The sequence below is a fragment of the Thermobia domestica genome, chromosome 3 (genome assembly GCF_964235325.1).
Source record: "Thermobia domestica chromosome 3, izTheDome1.hap1.1, whole genome shotgun sequence".
Taxonomy (NCBI): Eukaryota; Metazoa; Arthropoda; class Insecta; order Zygentoma; family Lepismatidae; genus Thermobia; species Thermobia domestica.
Window position 1 is genome coordinate 283,850,409 of NC_137456.1, and position 25,190 is coordinate 283,875,598.

General features: G+C 37.2%; 1 protein-coding gene across 10 annotated transcripts in view; it reads right to left on the bottom strand.

Moving 5' to 3' along the window:
- The window catches only part of LOC145681100 (uncharacterized), a 1,004,875-nt gene that overhangs the window by 574,231 nt on the left and 405,454 nt on the right, over nt 1–25,190 (bottom strand). For all 10 annotated transcript variants that reach the window (XM_081752504.1, XM_081752499.1, XM_081752503.1 and 7 more), the window contains 2 exons: nt 11,761–11,871; nt 6,162–6,237 (listed from right to left, as the gene is read on the bottom strand). In XM_081752504.1, coding sequence (XP_081608630.1) covers nt 6,162–6,237; nt 11,761–11,871 — 187 coding nt within the window. The remainder of the gene's footprint in view (nt 1–6,161; nt 6,238–11,760; nt 11,872–25,190) is intronic.

Genomic DNA, 25,190 nt, shown 5'->3' on the forward strand with positions numbered 1-25,190 from the left:
TAGAAATTAGATGATACCAGGTAGGTTGAAGACGACAGCTGTTGCAATCAGTGTTTCTTTCAGAAAAAAGAATGTTCTGGGGGGCACACTTAGTATTCGGAGGGGTACATATTATTTTCACACGATACTATTCTATTTATTGTTGTATTAGTTTCGACATCATATGACACATACAAAATATGAAGAAGTATCACGATTTTGCTAAATATGAATATGCCAAAATATTATGAAATCTGAACATTTTAAAACCGGCTACTTCGGTTCGACATACCACTAAACATTCAGATCCTAGTTCGCATTCCCTCAGAATGCATGGTTTAAATGTTGACTGTTATATATATATTACAGAATTAAAAGTCAAATATCGATTCAGGTATATTACTAGTATGTAATGGCCATTTACACTACTCTATGTTATGCATGGAGTTGTAACCAAAAGGAACAAATTATACATTTTATTTTCTTGTTTATGGGCTAAATGCGGCCCGTGGGACGCCATTTTGTCATCACTACCTAAGAGAATAAATCAGTAAAACGTAAAACGACTTAATCAAAGCTGAAAATGTAGTGATATCTGGTTAGTCTATCTATACAAAAGCACGTTACAGGCATATTTCAGAGTAACTATTATTATTTCTTTACAAGGATGGAGCCAGTAGTAAAACATTAAATGAAATAAAAATAGAAGCTTTCCTAAGAATTTTGGATTTTAAAGTTTAGAAGCAGGAGACATACAAAGGGGATCAATCAGGACCTACCATGGAGAATCCAGAAGAAACTCGAGATATGGTTGGAAACAAGCCAGGACGGGTAGAAGAAAAAGACATTAAACGTACGCAAGCGCAGCACAAAACTTGGCATACTAACAAATAAGAGTATATGAAAGTGAAGCATACAACGAAACAAAAACAACAAAATAAATTTCAAACTGAAATAAACTTAACGATTCATGCAGAATTCACGACAAACACAACAAAAATAACTGAAGCAAATCTAGAGAAAGAGAGAGAGAGAGAGAAAGAGAGAAAGAGAGAGACAGAGAGAGAGAGAGAGAGAGAGAGAGAGAGAGAGAGAGAGAGAGAGAGAGAGAGAGAGAGAACATCTTAGCAAGTTTGGGCTCTTTCTCCCTACATCTAAGGTCTAGTTTCTATTGTTTGCGATATTCTATTATTTGCACAATACCATTTATACCGGTGCTGCAAAAATAATGAAGGTATTTATTTTTAACCTTGTGATGGGCAAACCAATGCCCGCGGTATTGTTAAATTTAAAGGAACCAGATTACTGATGGCCAGATTGTTGAATGTCAACCTGGATTTTACTACGTAGAAGACAGCAACATGTTAAATAAAATTCGGTGTGGATGTTTAAATACCCACACCTTCAAGGAAAATCTTCAAACTGATCCAAGAAAATGTTATCTGCGTATGGTAAAAAATAATATCAAACTATGGAAGAGAAAACTCACATGAAAGTGCACAAGTCTACAGGATCACCAGTGCCGTGCTGTGCAAAATCAGCGCCCGGGGGATGAGTGTATACGATGGCGTCCCCATACATACGAGTGAGGTCGAGAGACCCACAGCGAAGCGCCACCATAGTTGGCACGAAGTGTAAGAAAATTTTAAAAAGTAAACCCTGCTTTTCCTTGATTTTGAGCACTTTTAATTACTTTTTTCCTTTTATATATGTATTTTCCTAACATAACATTTTTCTCTCCTTTTTTCCTCCCGAATTTTGCGCCCCCTTACTTCGGCGCCGTCGCACAGCTTCCCCTTCCATGGCACGGCACTGAGGATGACCTCAACAAAGAACGTTCATTCACAGCCACGGAACCAAACGTAGTGGCAAAAGGAGTTAATAACTAAATGGAAGCAGTAATACGTTTCTTGCAATGAATCCTTTGTAATATTCATGATGATGTAGTGGCGTTAGTTTACAAAACTGACAAACAAGTCGTAGCTTGCTTGCTTACGTTTTACAAGTTCATTCGATAGATACAAACACCTGACGTTGTTCTACTAGAAAAATTGAAAAATTAAATGAAATCTGTGAGTTTTACGTCCCACGGTAATGCGGTTAGACTAAAGGAAACGGTGATTATGAGGAATGAACGAAATGCTGGAATGAAGAAAGTGGGAGGAAACGGGAGAACCCTGAGGAAACCCACGTACACTGTGTTTGTCCACCACGAAGTTCACTTGGCGGGGGCTGGAATCGAACCCGGAACCCCAAGCACCAGAGGTGAACGCTGTACCACTGAGCCACCGCGGCCCACTAGAAAAATTGAAAATTCTCATGTGGGTGTAAAGAAATAAGTGTTTGTAAGGACTATGACCTACCGAAAGAAGTACTGCTGAAAATTGGGACAATGGCAGTCTACACAAACACAACCAATTCACAATTCAACGTTTGTCCACCAAGTCCCAGCGCCTTGGCAAACTGCGACGTCATCGGTGATGACTTATTTCAATTCAACTGCTAATATGGCTGTTGACTTTCACGAATCAGATGGGTTGTTGATGGATTTTATTGTAATTTAAAGTCATGCATTGTGCTTGTTAGTTTTCAGCGAATAAAATTCAACATTTCAAATTTTACCGTAATTCACATATAATTCTACATACAAAAACGGAGTTTAAAATCTACAATGTGGGTTATAGGTTAGCAGTTCAAAATCTAGCTATTTTTGCCTAAAAACGCTTATATCTGAAGGTCATCTATCCTATTTTCTTCCGAGATTGTTGGCAACACTGCGCTACTGCCTCACATCATACATCTAACACTATATATAACAATATATACTTTCACCAGATACATACACAAATACGGAGCTTTGACTTACATTTCTTAAACGATTTTTTTAAATACTCTTTCAATAAAAGCGAGCATGTTTGAATGAAACTTTGGTTGTAAATTTGATCTTGACCACGAGCTTCAATACTTTCATAACTAAGGTAGATTCACAGGCTTCGTATATAAGAAAGCAATTTAGTTGTGTCTTATCTCTGGTAAGACACGTTAAAGAACGGTGGTAAAAATATCAGTTTAAAGAGATTTAACTATTTTCAAGAAATGGAACAATATCATTTTTAGATGCAAGAAACTATTAACATTACACAGAAAATAAAATTTTAAAAAAATTGATTTACAGATTAACAATAATAGTATTATTTCTCATTGTGAAACCCCTATATGCTTGGTACGTTCATCACTTAGCCACCCTTCATCGAGCAAATCTCCACGTTATCTGATCCGATATTTGATACTAGGTACCTCATACTAGGCAACAATAAAAACTTAATGGGGAGTAAGGTAAATATAGAGTTCTGAACCTTAATGCTAAATAACAACTAAGTATTACATTTTCACTGTGAAAACCGGGTTGATGAACTCCAGCTGGGAAAGGACGTAAAATTCATAGAATTATGAACATGGAAAAACTTTAGTGATTCAAACACCATTGTTATTCCCTCTTAAACATAACGAAAATTTAGAACAGTCTAAAGACAGTAAATCTCACTGTTACGTGGCCTACAAAAAAGATAAACAATAAAACAGTGGAACACTTAATATGCACATTTTAGGGATTTTGGACGCAGCAATACAATCGCATTCTTGACAAAGGAGCCGAACTACAAATTATGTAATAATACTGTAAAATTCAGTATTATTTTACACATTCACATTTATAGTTGTTCATATGCTTACGTGAATGCATAATTCAATGATTCCCAACCTTCTTTGACTGATAACACATGGTTTATAACTTGCGAACACAGGAACTGTATTATTGATTGATACCAACTTATCTAGAAGATATTAAGCCTTTGGAGGTCGAAATTGATGATAAATTTGTGCTTTGAAAATAACATTATGAAACTACATGCGCCCCATTTTGTTCCATGAACTCCTGCGATTTTTTCGGCAACGCTATAATCCTGTCGCTATAGAACTTCTGTGATTTCTGGTCAAAATATTGTGACACGTGGTTTTTCACATGCCTCTTTTAACTAACTTAACACCATTCAGATAGTTTTACAGAGACCGAAACAAATGATACTCTGACGGTGCCAGATCCGGGCTATACGGAGGATGCATTAAAATTTCCCAGCTAAGTTCTCTCAATTTTTCGCAGATTGTTAAAAATGTATACGGTCTCGCGTTGTCAGCCTAGTATAAGACACCCTTTCTGTTCACAGTTCGGGCCATTTCTTTTCAATTGCTAGATGCATTTACGCTAATTGTCGACCGTTCTGCCCGACCGCACCAGCTCGTGATGCATGATGCCCTTCCAATCCCACGTCAGTGTGGTCTTTGCCACAGCCATTGAAACTTGCATTACGAAATAGACTGCTTTTGGTATCTTACCCATAAACAACACAAATGTCTTCACAGTCCTACGGAGCATTTGCGCCTGTATCGAAATAAAGTTGTACACTGTAGTGTTGATTTTGTGGAAAGTTCACTCGTGTTCACGGCGCAATACTTTACGTCTGATTATAAGAATTCCAACACTTTTTTGTACATCTACTAGCTTCAACTGTCAGTTGTCAAATGGTGTTAAGCTGGCCCGTTGCTACTCATATACTCAGATTTGGTACGCTAAACGCCATCTCGTGCGCAAAACACTCAATACTTTTAAATGCCTGATGTATCTAACTCAAGGGCCTCAAAATTGATTTTAACTTATTATTAAAGGGTTCATAGTAAAAATAGAATGTGTCGTATTCAGTCTAGACTTACAGGCTTTCCATACTGTATAAAATTTACTTTTAAATTCTAAACTTTCGTGACACACCTGTGGGGAATCGCTGGCATAACCCATGGCTGTAAAAGCATTCAGATGTAAAGTGCTACGTAATTATTATTTTCCGTAAATTAGTTACTTGAAAAGGTTGGATATTTTTAGGTAGGAGCAAGAAATACAGTGTTTATATCAGATATCTCATGTGGAATACGTTGTTTGTAAGGAAAATACATGGGAAGTAATAATTTTTGTCTGCGAAGTAATAATTTTTGAGGATGGCATCTATAGTAGGAGAAAAAAAAAAATCCTTCATCTCGTCAAATTAAGTTCAACTACAATTTAACCCTTCCACTAACCAAATGCTGGACTCGAACTTATACAAACACCAATTTCTTTTTTCTTAAACTAAATCCCCATTTCTATATTGTAGGTTTATGAAAAGAAAAAAAAATAATTTTGAGAATGGCAGGTGAAAATAATGCATTTAGAATGCAAAACTGAGCTAAACACTCGAATCTTGCTTGTCACTATCACTGCAAAATTTGCTCAATGTAACTAAAGTTGTCTAGAGTTAGCCTGACTAAAAAGGAACTGAAATGTATTGTAATATTCTGTAGGTAAAGCCAATAACATACACAGTTTTTTTTATTCCTAAAAATGGTTTATATAATTATTGTACAAAGTTTCTATAAGTTTTTTCTCTAAGTCTTTAAATACTCTAAATAAATATTTTCAGTGAAGAATATTTTCTTCGGCACACGATGTTGCCTCGGGCAGATAGGTTGTCTTAGCCCAAAGCAGCCTCAGGCGAGATAGGTAACTCCGTAGAGCATAGCGGCCTCGGGAGAAGGTATTGTAGATTAATGATCAGTACAACATACTGATAATTTTTAGTCCCATCGTCCTTTATTGCCATTCTTTGGAGAGAGAACATGGAAAGATTGTCGGATATTTTCGTGCGTCTCCGTGTCCTCTTCGCCTCTTCCTGAAAGTGTAGTTTCCATGTGTATGTAGAACAAATCGCAAAATCCATGTAGAACAAATTGCAAAAACACGTGTTCATAGTAACACCATGTGTCTTATAGTGTGTGTGGGTGTACAGATCCTTGCAGTATTTAATCTGCTAATGCTAATATATGAGACAGTTCTTTGGCCACCATTGCTCAATAACATAATTGATCACAACCGTCTTCATTCACAACTATCTACAATCATGACATCATCAATGAGTAAAATTAGGTAAGTATATCTCAAGTTATCTTGAAGATTGACGCTTACGAAAAAACGCAAAATGTGTAAAAGGTTTATCCTCCATATCAATAAAAACATTTATCATTCGGTTTTAGTTAGGAGCCAAGCAACAAACATTTGATTTTCAATTACAGAAGTTCAACAACTCAAAAATACTTACCAGCTGCATCTCCTGCTCCTTGGGCTTTTTGGTCTGGTTGAATTTTGTCTCCAGTCAGAAGGTCACTACTTCGAGCCTGCAAAAAAGTTCTCATTGTCACTCAGGTTTTGGTTTACATTTAGAATTATTAATACTACAACTAGAATAGATATTAGTTATGTAAATCCAGAATATTCCACGATTAATGTCAATTTCTAAGATTATCTTTCCATAACGTTTTAACCATGGGCGGAGGAAGGGGGACTACAGGGGCATTATAATTTCCGAAATTTTAATTAAATCATGTATCTCTTTGATCCTGTCTATTATTTTTCTAAATAATATATTCTCTTGGTACATTACTCGTTAACAAATAGATACGATACGAAAACAACTTGGAACAATTTCAAGGCCGATATGACTAATGGAAGACAATTCATCTAACAAACCAACCCTTTTTCATTTATTATTATTATTATTATTATTATTATTATTATTATTATTATACACAATGCAAGTATTTTATGCAAAGCTTCTCAAACATCTCCAATACCTCTAGACGATCAAGCCTTCATAGTGATTTAGTACTTAAACAAGTTATATAGAAAATGCTTATGAACTGGTTACATATTCTTTAAATATATGAGTTATGAATGTTACAAAATCTATTGTTAGAATTTTGAGTTCTAAGAATGTTGATGTTAAGTGTTAAGGATGTATTTGGTCTAGGAATTAATTGATGCGGGTGGACAAGAGATGGCGCAACGAACGGAGCGTCCCACAGTTCCGTGTATCCACACATGTGTTGCAAACCCCTGTCATCGCGTATCGTTCGTAGTATAGGGCAGTGGATTAAAGCGTCAACAACACCAGTTTGTAGTTAAGTGAACATGGCGCAATTTGTGCCTGATAAAGTGTTTTTGCGGGGTGTCCTGCTGCATTACTTTAACATGCAGAAAAGTGCGACTGAAAGTCATCGTATTTTGGTGGAAGTGTATGGTGACCATGCTCTAGCTGAGCGAACGTGTCAGAAGTGGTTTGCACGGTTTAGAAGTGGTGATTTCGGCTTGGCAGACCAAGAGCGAGCTGGACAGAAAAAAAAATTCAAGACGAAGAATTGACAGCATTGCTCGAGCAGGATTCGTGTCAAACGCAGGAACAACTTGCAGCAGCATTAGGCGTTGATCAAACAACAGTCTCCAAACGCTTGAAAGCCATGGGAATGATTCAAAAGATGTCACATTGGGTTCCACATGAATTGAAAGACAGAGACGTTGAAAGACGAAAAACCATTTGCGAATTGCTGCTTCAACGACAGAGCAGAAAGGGGTTTCTGCATCGAATTATTACGGGTGATGAGAAGTGGATCCATTACGAGAACCCTAAACGAAAAAAGGCCTGGGTGAAACCAGGTGAGCCAGGTCCATCACAACCAAAACGAGATATTCACTGTGCAAAGGTTATGCTGTGCATATGGTGGGATATGAAAGGTGTGGTGTACTATGAGCTGCTGCAACCGGGTGAAACTATGAATGGAGAACGTTATCGACGACAATTAATACGTTTGAAGCAAGCTCTGGCCAGAACACGACCAGAATGGGAGAACAGACATGATAAACTTATTGTTCAACATGATAACGCTCGCCCATATGTCGCAAAACCGGTCAAAACCTATTTAGAAAATGTCGGATGGGAAGTTTTACCCCACCCGCCGTATTCACCAGACGTTGCTCCTTCGGACTACTACTTGTTCGATTGCATGAACAACGATTTGATTGGACAGCGGTTTACTTCTTCAGAAGATATCGAAACATGGGTCTCTGACTGGATCGCTTCCAAGGATGAGGACTTCTTTCGCCACGGAATCCGTACATTGCCTGACAGATGGGCGAAAGTGGTGGCTAGCGATGGACAATATTTTTCTTAAGGTATTTATGTATTTTGTGTTTGTACTACAGCTTCAATGTGTGCGTACCAACCGCACGAATTAATTCCTAGACCAAATATTATCTAGAAATTATCCATGTGCGTATTTAATATCATAAGATATGATGAACTTAAATACTTGGGATAATGTTAGAAAGTGGTATCGGATAAAAAGGTCATAGGAGTTGCAAGTTAGAATATTATATACGCTACATGAGTTTCTGTATTAGTTGCTAAGAGAAGTATACAATTTTGAAGTTCTGGAATGACTGACGACAGAATATCTGTCAGAAATTCTCTTTATCAAATTGTCTGCATTCAAAACTTACAATAGGGTATTCTTACTTTTGTTTTAGTATGATAAATTGGAAGGTGAAATCACTCGCATTAATGAACTACAACAGCTATGAAACAAACTTAATCAGTAATTAGATTCAGTCTCCATCGACTATTCTCATATGCTATTCAGGTTCTTCTATAATCATATCAAAAGAATTATTCAAATAACTGAAACCTAGGACAATCTCTTCTTGAACTCTGAAATGTTTTTTTGAAAATTTTCCACATTTTAACAAGGTAGAGCTAGAAGTTGTTTTATCCTATATAATGTGAGAAAGTACATGACGGTATAATGAGTAATTTCGTAATTATGGAGGGGAGTGTAATGAATTCATTCTCAAAACACTATTATGACCATGATACAAGTTTGTATATTTCAGTAACATCTCATTAACATGTAAAAGGATTAACACTTAAACAAAATGAATTCAGGCGATTTTATATTACAAATTTGTATCCAAGAAGCCTACACCTGCAAATTAATTATTCTTTTAACTTTTCACGAATGCATTAGGTCCCAAATCCTTACAATGTTAGACTCGTCAATCCTTACAATCTGAAAGAACGTCTAAATAGCAAATTAGTATTAGGTTGGTGCAAATGAAATTATCCAGATGCGTAGTTTTCCAAGGGAAAGAAAAACTACAATACTGGTTAATCAAAATAGCTGCCGCCTGTGCTAAAATACATTCTTGCCATCGCTCAGCCAATGATTGGATTCCGTACCAAAAGAAGTCTGGAACATGTGATGTAAAGAAGTGATCGAGGTGCTGGCAGAGGTGGAAATAGAGATGTCAAGAAAATACAGGGTTAGCTTACATGATTCATCGGGTTTTAAAGCACTGTTTAGTGACAGGTATACATCATATAAAGACGGGTGATGCATGACAAAATAGATAACTCATCAAGTTTTAAAAGCCAGCCACGTGGCTCGCGTGCGCGCTAGATGGCAGGCCTGTGACGGCACTTTGCAAGATGGTGGCAATGCCGGAGAAGAGTTTTCGTGTGTCAGAATATGTGATGTGTTTGTCGGTTACGAGCGTTCGGCCTGCATTCGTTGTAACAGTTGCAAACGGTAGGATTTGAAATGCAAACGCCAGTGCAAACCATTCCACACTGTTTTCTGCGGAATGCCCAGTTCACGGCTTGCACGAACGGTTGATTTTTGTAGGTTGCGCACAAAGCTGTCTCACGCGCTCCAAGATTTCCTCAGAGACACGGTCGCTCCGTGCTCTGTCCTTTACACAGACAATCAATAACACGAATCTGGTGAAACCAATGCAAAATGCTGTGGTGATCAGGTTCAGCGTTACCGTATTTGCGTACGAATGCACGTTGAATGCTTGAAACCGACGAACATTTTGCATATTCTAACACACAAAAATTACTCTCCTGTATTGCCGCCATCTTGCCAAGTGCCGTCTAGGCCTGCCATCTAGCGTGCACGCGAGCCACAAGGCGGGTTTTTAAAACTTGGTGAGTGTATCTATCTATCCATATATCATCTGTCTTTGTACGACGTATACTTGTCATTAAATAGTGCTTTGAAACTCAATGAATCATTTAGGCTAATCCTATACAATGGATGAGAATAATTCAATATGCACCATTTTTTGAGCGACATGTGGGTATGAATTCTCCAACATGAAAATACATGTCTAACTGAGGGCAAGCTTGGGCTGCACGCGATGGATCACAGCAACCATAACAGCACCAACGCCTTCTGCAGGTAGAGGGATGATTTGAGACACTGTTGTGGATGTTAATCATGACCATTTATAATTGTCACAGAGACCCTGACAATCAGAAGCAGGAGGCAGGCGGAGGCTTCCAAGTTATTCACTCAAAGTACTGCACATCTTCAGGCGACGATTTTTGTTGGCTGATGTCAACTCTCGTAACAATAATAAATGTAACTTTTTTACCTTACCGATTGCATGGAGCTGCCAAACTACAGTGGTATGATGTATGCCCAGCACGAACAGTTTTTCGAGGGTGCGTACTGAGGCAAAAAAGAGAAAAAGTGCTCAAAACTAATTAACTTTGGGACAATTGAGCTGGAAACTTAAAAATTGGCACCCTCGCTAGTTTCACTTAGAGGGTTAATGGTTTAGTCGGTTAAGCCAATTTGATCATATTAAAAGGTTGAAAAAATGAAAATCTTCCACAATTATGCTCTTCAGGCTAAGGAAGACGGATGGTTAAGGCAAGGCAAGTGGATGATGGAAGAATTGGGTAAACGATAATGTGGGACGAAACGGAAGTACGCCGAGTGAAAAGATGGACACGATGCTGCACACCAAACTTACTTGGCTGGAGATCGAACCAGGAACCCTACGTACCAGAGGTAAGCGCTTTACCACTGAGCCACCATGTTCCCCTCAGGATGACAAAATAAAAACCATGTGCAAAACAATGAAAATCTACCTTTATTTTATAATTCGTACTTTCGATGTAATGGCTCCAATGTATATAAAAACTGAAAAAAAAACTTCCTGAAGAACATGCTCAAGTGACAAAATTAATATTTAGTGATAAAATTATGATAAAAAGAAAACTTTTACTTACACTTCTCTTAAAGAAGCTCATAAATACCTACTCACAGATGTTAAGCCAATGTTTTTACAAAAATTAAATCACACATTCATGTAGGTAAAGAGGCATGCGTACCGATGCCCACTTCTTGGAGCTAAGTTGAAGTGACAATTTCTGAATCGATAAAATACTTTTTCTTAAGAAATACGATGACAAACTGTATTATGAAACAAAAGCGATGTTCTCAGAACTAGTAATTAAAAATATAAACATATCTACATTTCATTCGCACTAACTTAATAGAAATGTAAGAGTTGTGTCAGTGTTGTTAATTCAATTACTGTGTCACTTTCTAGAACACACCTACCTAATTGTGATAAACGCACATATTCGTATATACTTACGTATGTAAATACGTACTTGATGTCTAAGATTAGTATAATGCAGTCTATTGTTAAAATGACTCTAATACACGTTTTTCCAATACATTTTTCTCTTTTGAGTATTCGTTACTGGAATGTTTCATTTCAATTATTCGAATACATATTAAATAACACTAATAAACACACTGACGCATGCAAGTTTATCGAATGAATCGAGTCTCACATTTAAGCAAGCTCACAAACATTAAACAGTAAAATACTGTTAACTATATTATTTCATGCTATATTTTGTTCTCGTAGCGTGATGAAGGAACATTTACTGAACTCTATAAAATTGTTAACAAGCACGGGTCTAACTACTTTGAAAAGACATTTATTCTACGCACATAAACATGTAAAAAATAGCAAAAAGAAAATAGCAATTTAAAAATACTTACTAATGCTGCTAATACAGCTTGGCTCTTGGCAATCTGATTTTTGAGAGCATTTAATTCCCGGTTTACTTGGAACTTCAACCGATCAGGAGACATATACACAGACCCCTCTTTCTGCAAAGAAAGCGCCAGATGATTTATCATGCAGAACAATCAATTGTGCTACAATTTTGAAAAAAAAAATGTAATCAATGTGTATCCGTTGCTTTATGTGATCTCATTCGTCTGAGTTCTTGATGCAGTTAGTCAAGTCTGCGGCTAAATTAATTAAAATTACAGTAAACACGATTTGTAACATACGTGGCTTAAATCTAAAATAAAATTTATTCTTTGTTAGTAGCAAAGTTGAGAAAAATCACTATTTTTTTTTTCGAGAAATCAGTTTGCTTAGTTTTCTCAGTTTAAATCACTAGCTTTAATATAATTTTTCTTTACATTATGTCTTTAAAATAGCATCTAAAATTAAGTTTGATTTACATGGATAAATTTCGGAGATGGTTTTCTTTTAATTTGCGATATCAGAGTTAACTCGAAAGTCGTGTCGGAAGGAAGGAATGTCGTTACGACTTACACTTCAAGGTAAATTTTATGATTTGAAATGGGTCTATATATAAGATGTTTTTGTGCAACACCGACAAAGTTTGGGAGGGGATTCCTGACACCATATACACTGACCAACTTTGGAGTAGAAATGCTTTCTTTTGGTGCTACAGGTATGACCAGCCGAAAATTTGTTACAAAAATAGCCAAATCCGAGAAGAAAATGTAGGATAAAAGGAGGCGTCCATTATTTTCAGTCGTAGATTCCATTGATTCACAACTAGATGTGGTGCAGGCGCATCACAAGGATAATCCCATAAGAAACAAGAATTGCTGAGGTATTTTATCAAGAATATTTATAAAAGTTTAGAAGCACAGATATTCCCTTTCTGGAAATGTATATCAGGAGAAATTAGAGGAAGATGCGTCAGAAATCTTTGTGTGAGTAGCTAATCCTACAATTTGACACTGCCATTACCCCATGCCGTAAACGTCGCCAACACCTAGTGGTCCATTTGGCGGTAAATGTCGATCGCCGATATAGCGACGCGTCGAAGGATTGCCGCTAGTGTGCCACTGGCGGCAGGGTTTCGTCCGTTGGAAACCGATATCTGGAGTCGAGGTGTTTAAGTTACCACCACATAGCAGCGAGGATATCATTTTGGTCCGCCTTCCTTCGATTAGTCGCGGAGAATCGCGAAGGAACAAACACGAACTATCGCCAGCCATATGCATGCGGTTATTATTATATACTATTTTTTCCTGATGAATTGTTCCTGAAGTGAGCTCCGGGGGCCAAGAGTAACCCCTGCCTCTACATTATGCAGTGAAAATCTTGAGATGAGTGCGAATAATTGTATGAATTTAGATGACAACTGTCGCCGATCATTAAAAAGTAAAAAGAACTATGAAATAAAGTAAATAGACGCGTGTCATTTTATTATAAAATCACATGAACTCATTTTATGATACCAAATTTGTTATCGTCAAATATACACGGTTAAAGCAGCAATGATTACCCGAAATTAAAAATACTTCAACGATCTCTCTCTCTCTAGAAGTGATGTTTTCTTCACTGCCTCCGTAGAGAAGTAGGAAGAACAAGCGCCTAGTAATCACAAGGTTGGTGGTTTGCGCCCACTCCGGAGTATTAAACCTTTTTTCCTGTGTTTTTTAGGCTCAACAAATCACGCATATAAGCGATGTAACATATTTTGGAGAAGTAATTTTGTGGTTCATTGGAGTTTCGTCGCATCTCTGCCGCTGGTGGTATAATTTTCAAAACAAAAGTGGGGCCACCGCGGATCGTCGCTGCGGGGCCGCCAATTTTTGGCGAGATGTCGCTAGTTGCCCATCGGTGGTCCACCGACGCTTACGGCATGAGCTATCTTTAATTTTGGGCGATTGTGGAAAGGGATCAAATGAATATTTATGGATTTAAAAAAAAAAAAACTGTAGACAAAGCGAGAGAAAGAAGTGACAAACAAGATAATCGTTCGAAATTGTTTAGGAATGAAGTTAAGCAATTACATCTGTAACAATTTCTTTTCATAGAGAATTCGGGAGAAAAGATTATTTTCCGCAGGAAATGTATAAAGTGGCATCTGTGAAATATGGCTGCTACTTCGCTGTACCACAGCATCCTAAACATTTTCAGCAAGTTGATGTCTAGTTAAAAGTAAATACTGTGAAAGGAAGTATCAAATATCTAGTCCTACAGAATGAAACTCTACGTTGTACAAGATAATTTCAATTCCTTGACTAGTAAGCTGTTTTCCAGAAGTACCAACTGTTGAAAGATTTCAGAATTTTATCTTTACTCTTGTAACCCTTTTAAATCCTTTGGTATACGAAGAGGGACACAAAAGAAACCAGATTGAAAACGCGGCTGTTCCTAGGCGTAGCTGAGAGTTCTACAGCTAGGTGGGTCTAACCAAGACCTCCCCAAATCAGATGCTCAAGCAACGTCTGCGTAGGAGGTTAACGTTTGATCGCAGTGCTTTTTTTTTAATTGTTCTCGTTTGCCCCTAAAAATCGTTATGGTAGATTAAAGGAATAAAATGTGCGTTTGAAATTTTGCTTTCTGCTTGAAAAACCGGCAATGATAGTTTACCAAAGGCTTCAACAGGTTTTCGAAACGGATGCTATGAGGCCCACACAAGTTTTAGAGTGGTTTGTGTGCTTTAAACTTGGTAAGATGAGTGTTGACGATCATGCTCGTTCTGGGCGCCCTTCATCATCTCGAAAGGACGAAAACGTTGAAAAAATATCTCCAAAAGATTAACGAGGATCGTCGTTTTGCGATCGACGAAATTTCAGAACAGATAGGAGTGAGTTGGAGCTCGTACCAGCCTGTTTTGATTGATGATTTGCAAATGAGACGTGTTGCCGTTAAGTTTGTTCTCCGCCTAATCACACAGGAAAAAATATCCCTCTGAATCTGAGCCAGGAATTGAAAAATCACACTGAAAGTTACAAAACTTATTGACCAAGGTCATTACAGGTGATGAGAATTAGTTAGGGATATGATCCTGAAACCAAGAAAGAGTCTAGCCAATGGAATACCTCAGACTCTCCCTGACCAGAAAAAGCAAAAGTGAGGTCGAATGTTATGACGATGATCACTTCCTTTTTTCTTTTAAGGTTTTGAGGAATTACGCATTGAAATCTGCCCCTCTGGTTACACTGTTAACTAGCACTTTTATTTGCAAGTTTTAAGACGTTTGCGGTAGGATGTTCAGAAGAAACGCCTGGAACTCTGGCGAACAATTGACTTGTTCCTTCATCATGATAATGTCCCCGCACACACGGCTTTGTCTGTGAACCGTTAATTTGGGCTTTTAGGGGTAGGCTATCGTTCCCCACCGTCCGTATGCACCGGATCTTGCCCCGTGCTACTCCTTCCGAGAATGAAAACAATGAAGGTAATCGTTTCCATGACGTAGAAGCTGTAAGAAGAGCTTTGCAGAGGACACTAGATGATATCAAAGTTGAAGAGTTTTGGAGGTGCTTCAAACAGTGTGAAAGGAGACTGGAGAAGTGCACTGCATATAATAAAGAGTACTTTGAAGTAGACTGAAAGAATTTTGTAAAAAAAAAAAAAAAAAAAAAGCCTTAGCAAATTAAATTTTTAGAACAAAAACTAAGTTTCTTTTGGGTCCTCCATGATATATGCTATGTCACACACACACACACACACACACACACACACACACATCAATCATCATCCTCTACAAACTATGTTTTAAAATTATCTTTTTTTTCGGATCTTGGGAGTAACGCGTGAACAAAAAATTGGTAGACTGGAAAACCGTAAGTGCACAATGAAACAGGCATGCCATTTGAGTAAAATGTAAACACGAGCAGATGCTCGGTGTTTCTGTGTACCTCTAGGCCACAATTGTCCCTTTGAAACTTCAGTATTCATGATGTTACGAAAGGAGAAAGAAGTTGTGTCAAAACTCATCCTTTCATACTATGAAAATGAAGGAGATAAAAGTCAGAGTACTGCTTCATTTTCACGAGGAAGGTGTTCCAAAATGCACGATATACCGAGTGATCTGCAGGTTCAAGGCTGCCCGGCAGAGAAATTACCGAAAACAAACTAGACGTCCAGCCGTGAAATCAGCACCGAAGATGATGGCGAAAAGTGCAGAAGTTGCTTCAAACTGATCCGTTGATGTTGGCTCGCAGCGCTACGCCGAAGTTGAAGTCAACTCTGCAGTTTATAAAGCAGAAAAAGTTGAGAATTAAGGCATACATTAAGAAAACTGAACCCAAGTACATCAACTATCACAGAGGAGCGTGCAAAGTCGGGATGCTGTTACGTATACCAAAAATCCCTGCGCAAAGTCCTCGTAGTAGATGACGAGGCCTATGTGCCTTGGGAGCCAGATGAATTTCTAGGACGGAGGTATTTCTATTGCCTCGGATTTAGCTGCACTACGATAAGAAACAAAAAAAAAAAGTAAAAGGCGGAGCACGTTCTTCAAGAAAATGTTGGTGTGGCAAGCAATAGACAGCGAGGGGACAGTTTCGGAGCCCTTTATGTCTGAAATGCCAAATTGTACCTCTTAGAATTGTTTGAAGAAGAGATTGATTCCTTACTCATCCGGACGCAGAAGAAACAGTGTTTTGTTTTGGCCGGACCTTGCTACGTTGCACTACGCCAAGAATGTTATCGAATTTCTTCGTAGTGAAGACATCCCCTTCGTTTAGAAAGCAAAGAACCCACCTAATGTACTTAAAGCGAGGGCCACAGAGGCATTTTGGGCCTTATGTAAACAGAAGTATGCTGAACGTCCCCACAGAGCCAAATATGTTCATTGCTTTACGTAGATTTGGATATCTCTCAGCCAAAAAGTCGCGCGAACTACAGGATTCGACCTAATACGATGGGGGAAATTGGGAACAAAAGCATCCAGAACTCCAACTTGATTAAATTGTTTTGTATGGGATCCTCCTCCTTATGTACTATCCCAGTTTGGAAATGAATTTCAAAAATAAATTTCAATTCTTATAATTTTTCCAGTCTACCAATTTCTTGTTCACCCTTAACACTATAACGACGAAATGCATTTCCATGCTTTGCGTTCGAAGATATTGTGTGGTTACGTCTTCAAGCTTGACCTTGAAACGAAGCCTCGTGTTTGCGGGTTGCGTAGACATATTTCTGTATTTGCTTTGCAACAGTGGAAGGTAAAGCAAGTTCATCAGTATTGTATATGTACTTTAGATCCACCTCATTTATATGTATTAAAGAATGAATATTATAGCGTTTACTCCCTCCCCCTCTCATTTCCGATCTTACATTTAGAAAATTTTTACATTAGAAGAACCAAACAATGGAAGCTAGTGTTATTTTAACTACTATTTATGTGGGTTTGTTGTATTTTTATAAGTGAATGGTAATTGGGTGGTGTAATTTGAGTGTAATGTGCGGTATACTAAAAGGAAAGAGTACTGTTACTGGGTTTTAGGGTTGCCATTCATCACGGAAAATCCGAGATCGTCACGAAATCGAGATCTGCGTCCCGAAAATATTTCTTGGGACGCTTAAATGTCCCGGATTTCAGCGAAGAAAAAAAAACATTATACTTTGCTTTTTTTCCACAGAATTAGGTATATAATTATTCTCTTCAACTTCTGAGGATGGCAAATCAAATGTAAAATAATACCTGAATACATAAAACATGGACTTAAGTTTACGATTTAACTCCTTTGACATTGAACGAAGCAGTCGTTTCATTGGGCCAGGGACAAAAGGTTTTACTGCTCATTCTTATTGTTATCTTCAGGGGCGAATCCAGGACGGACTTCTCGGGGGGGGGGCAGTGGGTTGTAATACTGCTACTTAGAGCGCCCCGATCGCCCCCCTGGATCCGTCCCTGGTTATCTTTAGTACTCTGTTTCAATCTGCATCTTGCTTCTGAAATATTTTAATCAATAACCCCTGACCGATATTTTTGGTAATTTTCCGCTGACCATTCAAGAAGAAAAATATATAGTTTTAATTAATAAAACTGAACAGACAACAATGGAAACATGTTACGCAACAATGGTTGCGCGTTTCCGTTGCCCTTTCTGAGCCTCCACTGTGTTACAGTACGGTGTCTAATTTGTTGTAAGTCACTATGCTCGTCTTGTCATTAGGCTGAGTGAGAAAAAGTTGGTGCTGATGTGAGTTTTGGAGTGCGGTATGTATTTCATCGCATTGTTACCAGGGGGAGGGAACGTTTGCCTAACTAGGGAGAAGATCTACTAAAATGACTAAAAATGTGATTTCATAATATTTGAACAACTATCTAATGGAAGAAAGTAAATTAGTATATAACACTTATTTTCATTTTAGGCATTTCAAAGATTCCCGTGATTTAGTAGCGTCCCGGATTTTCATTTTTGAAATATGGCAACTCTACTGGGTTTGATTCTCCGACAGTATCTTATTTGTATTGTCAAACAGGATTGAGAAATATTTTTCTCCTTGTAATTATTCTAGATATTGCAATGAAACTCATCTCACGCATTACCTATAGACTATAGTACAAGGTGTCCGAAACTTGATGTTCGAATATTTGCATAGGGCACGAAGAACGTAAAGAAATCACACCATATGGAACCGCCATACCAACATATCATACGTAAAGGCCTCACTAACACGGAACAGGCCAAATTTGAAAGAAAACAAGGTAGAAGGGGGTCACACAACGCAAACTCAAAACTTAGTACCAAAATACACATACCACAAAAGCAATGTGCGACGCACTGGCGGCATCGAAATTAGATTAATATGGAATATGGTCGCCCCGAACATCCATACATGTCTGGCAACGACGTTCCTTGCTCAACATCAGGTTGTTGAAGAGCTCTTGGGGTAGCTGATTCCACTCCTCACGAAGAGCAGTATAGAGCTCCTGGTCGAATGACGTCTTTTTTGACTACTCCATTAATCTATTACCACATTCAATTCAGCATTACCCCCCGCTCACAACAACATTCTACTCACTGCACACACGGAATGCGCTTATTTCGAACCCAAGCACTAGTGTTCGATTTCTTCCCATAGGGGGTTAGGCGGACGTTTGTTATAGAAGGTTCAACACTCCTTACATGCAATACACGCCATCCACCATAATTCCTGTGCTCGCAGTGCCCTTCCCGAATTTTACGTGTAACTTCTTGCATTATGCTTTAGTTTTGGACATTTGTGTGTTTTAAAGATATATTATGTTCAGACATGTGTAGCTGGGGCTGCTCCAGAGCACGCCAAATTTTTAAAAAATATATTTAATGGAGGAAACTTCTTCATATATCCAAAATTTTCATTTTCTCTTTACAAACATATGCGTATGTTACCATTTAAGAGCTGGTTTCATTCTGAAGAGAATGACGTATGAACCAGATAGTCGGATGAATAGTACTGTTTGGACATTTATTCTACATCCTACTTTTCCCCTATTTATGTATGAAATCTACTATTGTCAAAAAAAAAAAAAATCCCCTTAACTGTTCTAGATATTACAATAAAACTTGTCACACGCATTACATATATACATAGTATTTTTAAGGTAGATTGTAGTCGAGTACCTATAGCCGAGGCCGCTCCAGGGGATGTCAAATTTTCAAAAAGATTTTGGAGGAAAATTGCCCTATTTTGCCCTAATTTTTACTTTTCTTGTACACCACACATACGTGCGCCTGATAGCAGTTGAAGGTCTGTTACATTCTGAATAGAACGACGTATCAACCACGATACTCATAGGGGTACCATTCAAAGGGATACACAAGACTTAAAATATTGGATGTACAGTAAGATCATTTTCATTCAAAACAAAATATCACATGCTTACTATTATTTCAGTTGTCAAGTATAGTAAACTGGGAATCCCAAATTTAGTTATGAGAATCCCAAACAAATTTGGTGATTATTATTATTGTTGAAATGGTATTCATTTTTTAAATGGAGTATTTGAAGTTTGTAATTACTACCATAAATTTCTTACATTCTATTATATATATATATATATATATATATATATATACAGCGTGATTCAAAATTATGTGAACGATTACAACTCGTTATAACTTTTTATTAATCATTCAAATGGCTTCAAATCTTACAGTTAAATGCTAAAACTCTCCAAGTTTTTGATTTTAAAAAAAATGAAAATAGTACATCACAAATGTTCTATGTGGGCCCCCTTTGTTACCCTGCATACATCTATTCGGTATTCCAATTCCGCCTAGACCCGTTTCAACACGTTTGCATCAACAGTTTGCACTGCAGTAGTAATGCGCTCTTTCAGTTCATTCACATCTTGGGATGAGGGGTTTTGTAGACAATGTCTTTTAGATGTCCCCACAGAAGAAAATCGCAGCGCGGTAAGTCCGGTGATCTTGGTTGCCAACGTAGAAGCTGATGATCATTTTTACCTGACCGCCCAATGCAGTGGTGTGGCAGTCTGTTGTTTAGGAAATTTCTGACATTGTGATGAAAGTGACATGGAGCTCCATCCAATTGATTGATGAAGTTTGCACTGTCATGTTCGAGCTGTGGTATAAGCCACGTAGTAAGCATTTGTAGAAATGTTTATCCAGTTACAGTTCTTTCGTCAAAGAAGTACGGACCATAAATTTTTAAAGATGAAATTGCACAAAACACATTCGTCTTCGGTGAATCACGCACAATTTCACAGCTTTGGTGAGGCTTCGCAGTTCCCCAAATGCGAACATTTTGTTTATTCACTCTCCCTGTCACACGGAACGTAGCCTCATCACAAACAATTTTGTCCAAAAATTCATCATCAATACTGCACAACTCTTGAAATGACTCAGAAAAAGTCTTGCGCCACGTGTGATAATTAGGTGTTAATTGTTGTAACAACTGCACTTGATACGGATACATCTTTAAATGTTTACGCACTATACGCCAAAGGGCCATTCCATTGTTACGGGCAGGACATTTACATTACATTTGTGATCCTTTAAAGTTGTATATTTCTACAACATAAACTCTGCTAATTGTATTATGTATGTGCAGTACAGACTTAGGAATATATGTAGTTGATGTTTTCAGTATTTTTTTCTGTTTAGAGTAGAAAATATTAATTCCTAAACGTCTGTCACGGGTGGGGACAAAAAAGAGAAGTGACTTTCGACACACCAAGTGAATGTTACAAAACTCTGAATTCTTAGCTCAAAATATTTTTATTTAAATGGAAATGTATAAATGATGATTTTTTTTTAACAAACTTCACATAAGAGAAATTTGCCAAATATTTATTTAATGAATAAACTAAACTTTACTGTGTCACAGGCAGGACACATGGTTGTCACGGGCAGGACACCGTGTGAATCAACACACAAAATCTCAATAAGAATGATTTCAAAAATGAAATAAAATCGAAAATAAGTCAATTTCTGCTGTTCTGTTATAGCATTTTACACAAATAATTATATTTATTTTACTTGAGGCTCGCTTTTATCACATAAAAATAATATGATGTCGTACACTTATTTCTCACCACCTACACTTTAGGAAATGGTTTTACTTGCCCATTTACACCCACCTTGTAGGAAATTCGTACAAAACACTAACAGTATATAAAATAGGTGCTGGTATCTAGTGCCCGTGCCGTGGAAAATCAGCGCCCGGGGCGAGAGTATACGACGCGTCGCGACGGCGCCCCCGTAAATATGAGTGAGATCGACAGACCAACCGCAAAGCGTCACCACGGTTGGCGCGACGCGTAAGAAAATTTTCAAAAATAAACTCTGCTTTTCCTTGATTTTGAGCACTTTTTAATACTGTTTTCCTTCCATTATATATATATAATTTTCCCCCTGAATTTTGCGACCCCTTACTTTGACGCCCGGGGCCGTCACCCCGCTCGCCCCTCCCCCTCGGGGCACAGCACTGCTGGTATCAAAGGTATTATTTGATCGAAATTCACGTAAGACACATCTTCAACAGACTTGAAAATTTTACCGCAATCGCTTACGGTCTTCATACGAATTTCCTTGACTTCTTCGTCCTCTTACACTGGGCTCTGTGCGATAGTTGCATGTCTATATTTTTTTTTTCTGTCCACTAGAGAAAAATTCCACCAACAAAAATGTTTCTTGTGTTATATCTTCAACAGCTGGTCTAACACAAGACTTGTTAACATGCAAATCTAAGTCGTTGCTCAGGATAGCTTCATGGCTTTCGGAATCATCATTCTCAGAATCTGAATAAAGTCTGTTAGAAATTTCAAGATTTTGCACGGATGAAGCTCTAATTTAAAAGTTCGACGAACTACCAAATTTTCGTTGTCAAATTGCAGGAAAAACTGTTTTGATTGGGGACATTCAATTGACAAGAGCATTTTTCCGTTTTTTATTCAAAACGTCTTTTTTTTTTTTTTCAATTTCTGCTGATGATAGTAGTAAAACAGATATATTTTGAAACGAAGAGCTTAAAGCTGCTACGAAATCAGCAGCACATTCTACAATTACTTTCTTTTGTTTCACAAATTTCCATACTGGTCGTTTTGTACGTACTCCAATCCCACCTACTGCTCCCTTGAAACGAACAGAAAGGTGACACTAATGATAATATTTATATGACACTTATTTTAAGTTAAAACATCATACTGACAGTAATAGATAATCCTCTATTTAAGTAAGTAATGTTCATGCTTAGAAAACTTTATTTTAGTACACATGGAACCATTTTCTATCATGAACAACCGATGTACACAAACTATCCCACCAGTGGCATGCCCACTGTCACGGACAGGACAAGTTTTCAAATTGAAATAAATCGAAATATATTGTTAGCATCAGTGAAAAATTTGGTAAATGTGAAGTACACGTGCAAATTGTTACTTCTATTAAGTACAAACCACATTCACAAATTTAGTAATTCAGTACTATAACTTTTGGTAGTTTTCTGTCACGGGCAGGACACTCAAGTTGACTTTTATATCTTTAATGATATAAACAATTTTTATCCTGTAAACATTTTTTCAACTGCAGCTTGTAGCAAAAAGAAGCATCTTGAATAGCTCGAAGTTCCTTCAGCCAAACATGCACAATACACCGTAAAATGTTGCCGATAACAAGAATAAAAAAAATTCCTCGCAGCTGACATGTTACAAATTCACAACTCAGACTTAAAATTTTACGTGAATTCTAAGTATAAATAAGTTTTTCTTTGTGAAAAGGTAAATTTCGTTCTATTTACTTCATATATACGCAAAAATGCATTGGTTTTGACAGTTTTCGAAAATTTGGGTTCAAGCTCACTTTCGCGTGGAATGGCCCCAAACAGTTGTTTGAGGCATTTGAAGTTCTTTGCTAACTCTCCTTGTTGACTTTTATAGGCTGCGTTGAAAACCGGTTCGAACCCTTTCGATATCTGCATCAGAAGTGGACAGCCTACTGGGCGATTTTTCTTTACAAATGCATCCCGTTCTGTTGAATTTCTCATACCACTTACGTATGGAGTTCTTTGATGGTGGATCTTTATGAAATTTTGTGTGGAACTCGCGTTGAACACTAACAACAGACCGATAAACGTGAAACTGTAAAACGCAAAATGCTCTCTCTGCACAACAGGCAGCCATCTTGGAACTAATCACTCTGCCACCTAGCGAATAAATTTTAAACTGCTACGCTCGTTCCAAACAAAACTTGAGGATAATATTGAAAGTATTTCCATAGAGATTTCATTGTTGATAGAGTATTATCACTTATAGAACGTTTCCTTATCGTTCACATTTTGAATCACAGTAAATAAATAACTATATTATATATATATATATATATATATATATATATATATATATATATATATATATATATATATATATATATATATATATATATATATATATACAAAATATGTGTGTGTGTGTGTGTATCTTACATAAAACAACAAAATCCAGTACTCCCTAAGGAAGCAGAAATAAATTATATCACACTTTGTCATCACAATATGAGAGGGGAAAATCGAATGGAAGTATGAAAATGTTCTTAATCACGTACAGATCAAATAAAAGTGCTGCCGGAGTTAATTGCTTCATTTATACAGTATATATACATATACATATATATAGACAGTATATTATATATATATATATATATATATATATATATATATATATATATATATATATATATATATATATATATATATCGCGGAATAAAGGTCATATTGTACGTCAAAGGTAAGGAACAAAAAGCCTACAATTGCTCCAATTTTGCAATTGCTGGAAGGAATTAAGAGTTTCAGAGTGCCATCCAATTTCTTAGCAGATGTCTTAATTGGATTAGTTACTAAAGTCTAACTTCAAATATTTTTATCTACTTCCTCGCTACACGAAAATTAGAAGTCGTTGGATGTACCAAAGGAGAAAAGAAAAATGAACAAACCAACAATGAACTGAATTATGTGCAGGAAGTTACGTCCGATTTGTATTCATTCAAGCAATACCAAGTGTATAATAATTATTAAGAGCTGTTAGAGAGTATAATTGTGAAAGCAGAGGCCGCTCTCGAGTTCTACAACAGAGAAGTCACATCGCTAATCTCCTTGAAAATGGCATTCCCAACCCCCTCTTGTCGCAAAAATTATTCCTCGGCTTGGGACCTCCAGTAATGTTTTCGTTCGAAGGTATCCTTTAAATTCTGATATTTGGTACAAATATTACAGGAAAAATTTGCTATTATATACTAATATATCCAATATGGTAGAATAATTGGTGTATACGGTTTGCAGATGATATGACACTTAATGATTTTCTCTTCAGATTCAGTAACAAGATGTTAGAAAAACAAAAGCTATGGTGCTTGGAAGAAGCGGTAGGTGTCAAGTATATATAAGTAGGAGATAAAGTAGAACAGGTGACTAGTTTTCGACACCTGGGTAGTGTTATTAGTAATGATATGAAATGTGAACGTGAAACAAAAGCAAGGATCGAATGGCGGAAGAAGCCTTAGAAAGAAGAAAATACTATCTTTGGGACCTTGAATAACGAGTTGAAAAAGAAACTCATAAAATGCTTGGTGTGGAGTATTGTACTGTATGGGTCAGAAACATGGACATTTACGTAAAAATGAGAAACGTCTGGAAGCTTTCTAAATGTGGGTGTGGAGAAGAATGAAGCGAATTCGCTGGGTCAAGCGGAAAACAAATGAATGTGTTAGAAATGACAGGTGAGAAAAGAAAAAAAAATAGATATTACCAAAAAGAGAAAGGGAAACTGGTTGGGGCATTGGCTAATATGTAAGAAGAAACTGTATCATGAAGGACGTGCTAGAGGGTATGGTGACAAGAAAGAGGGAGGAAGATAAGATGACAATTGATAGAAAATATCAAAACAGAGAAATCGTACGTAAAGACGAAGAGG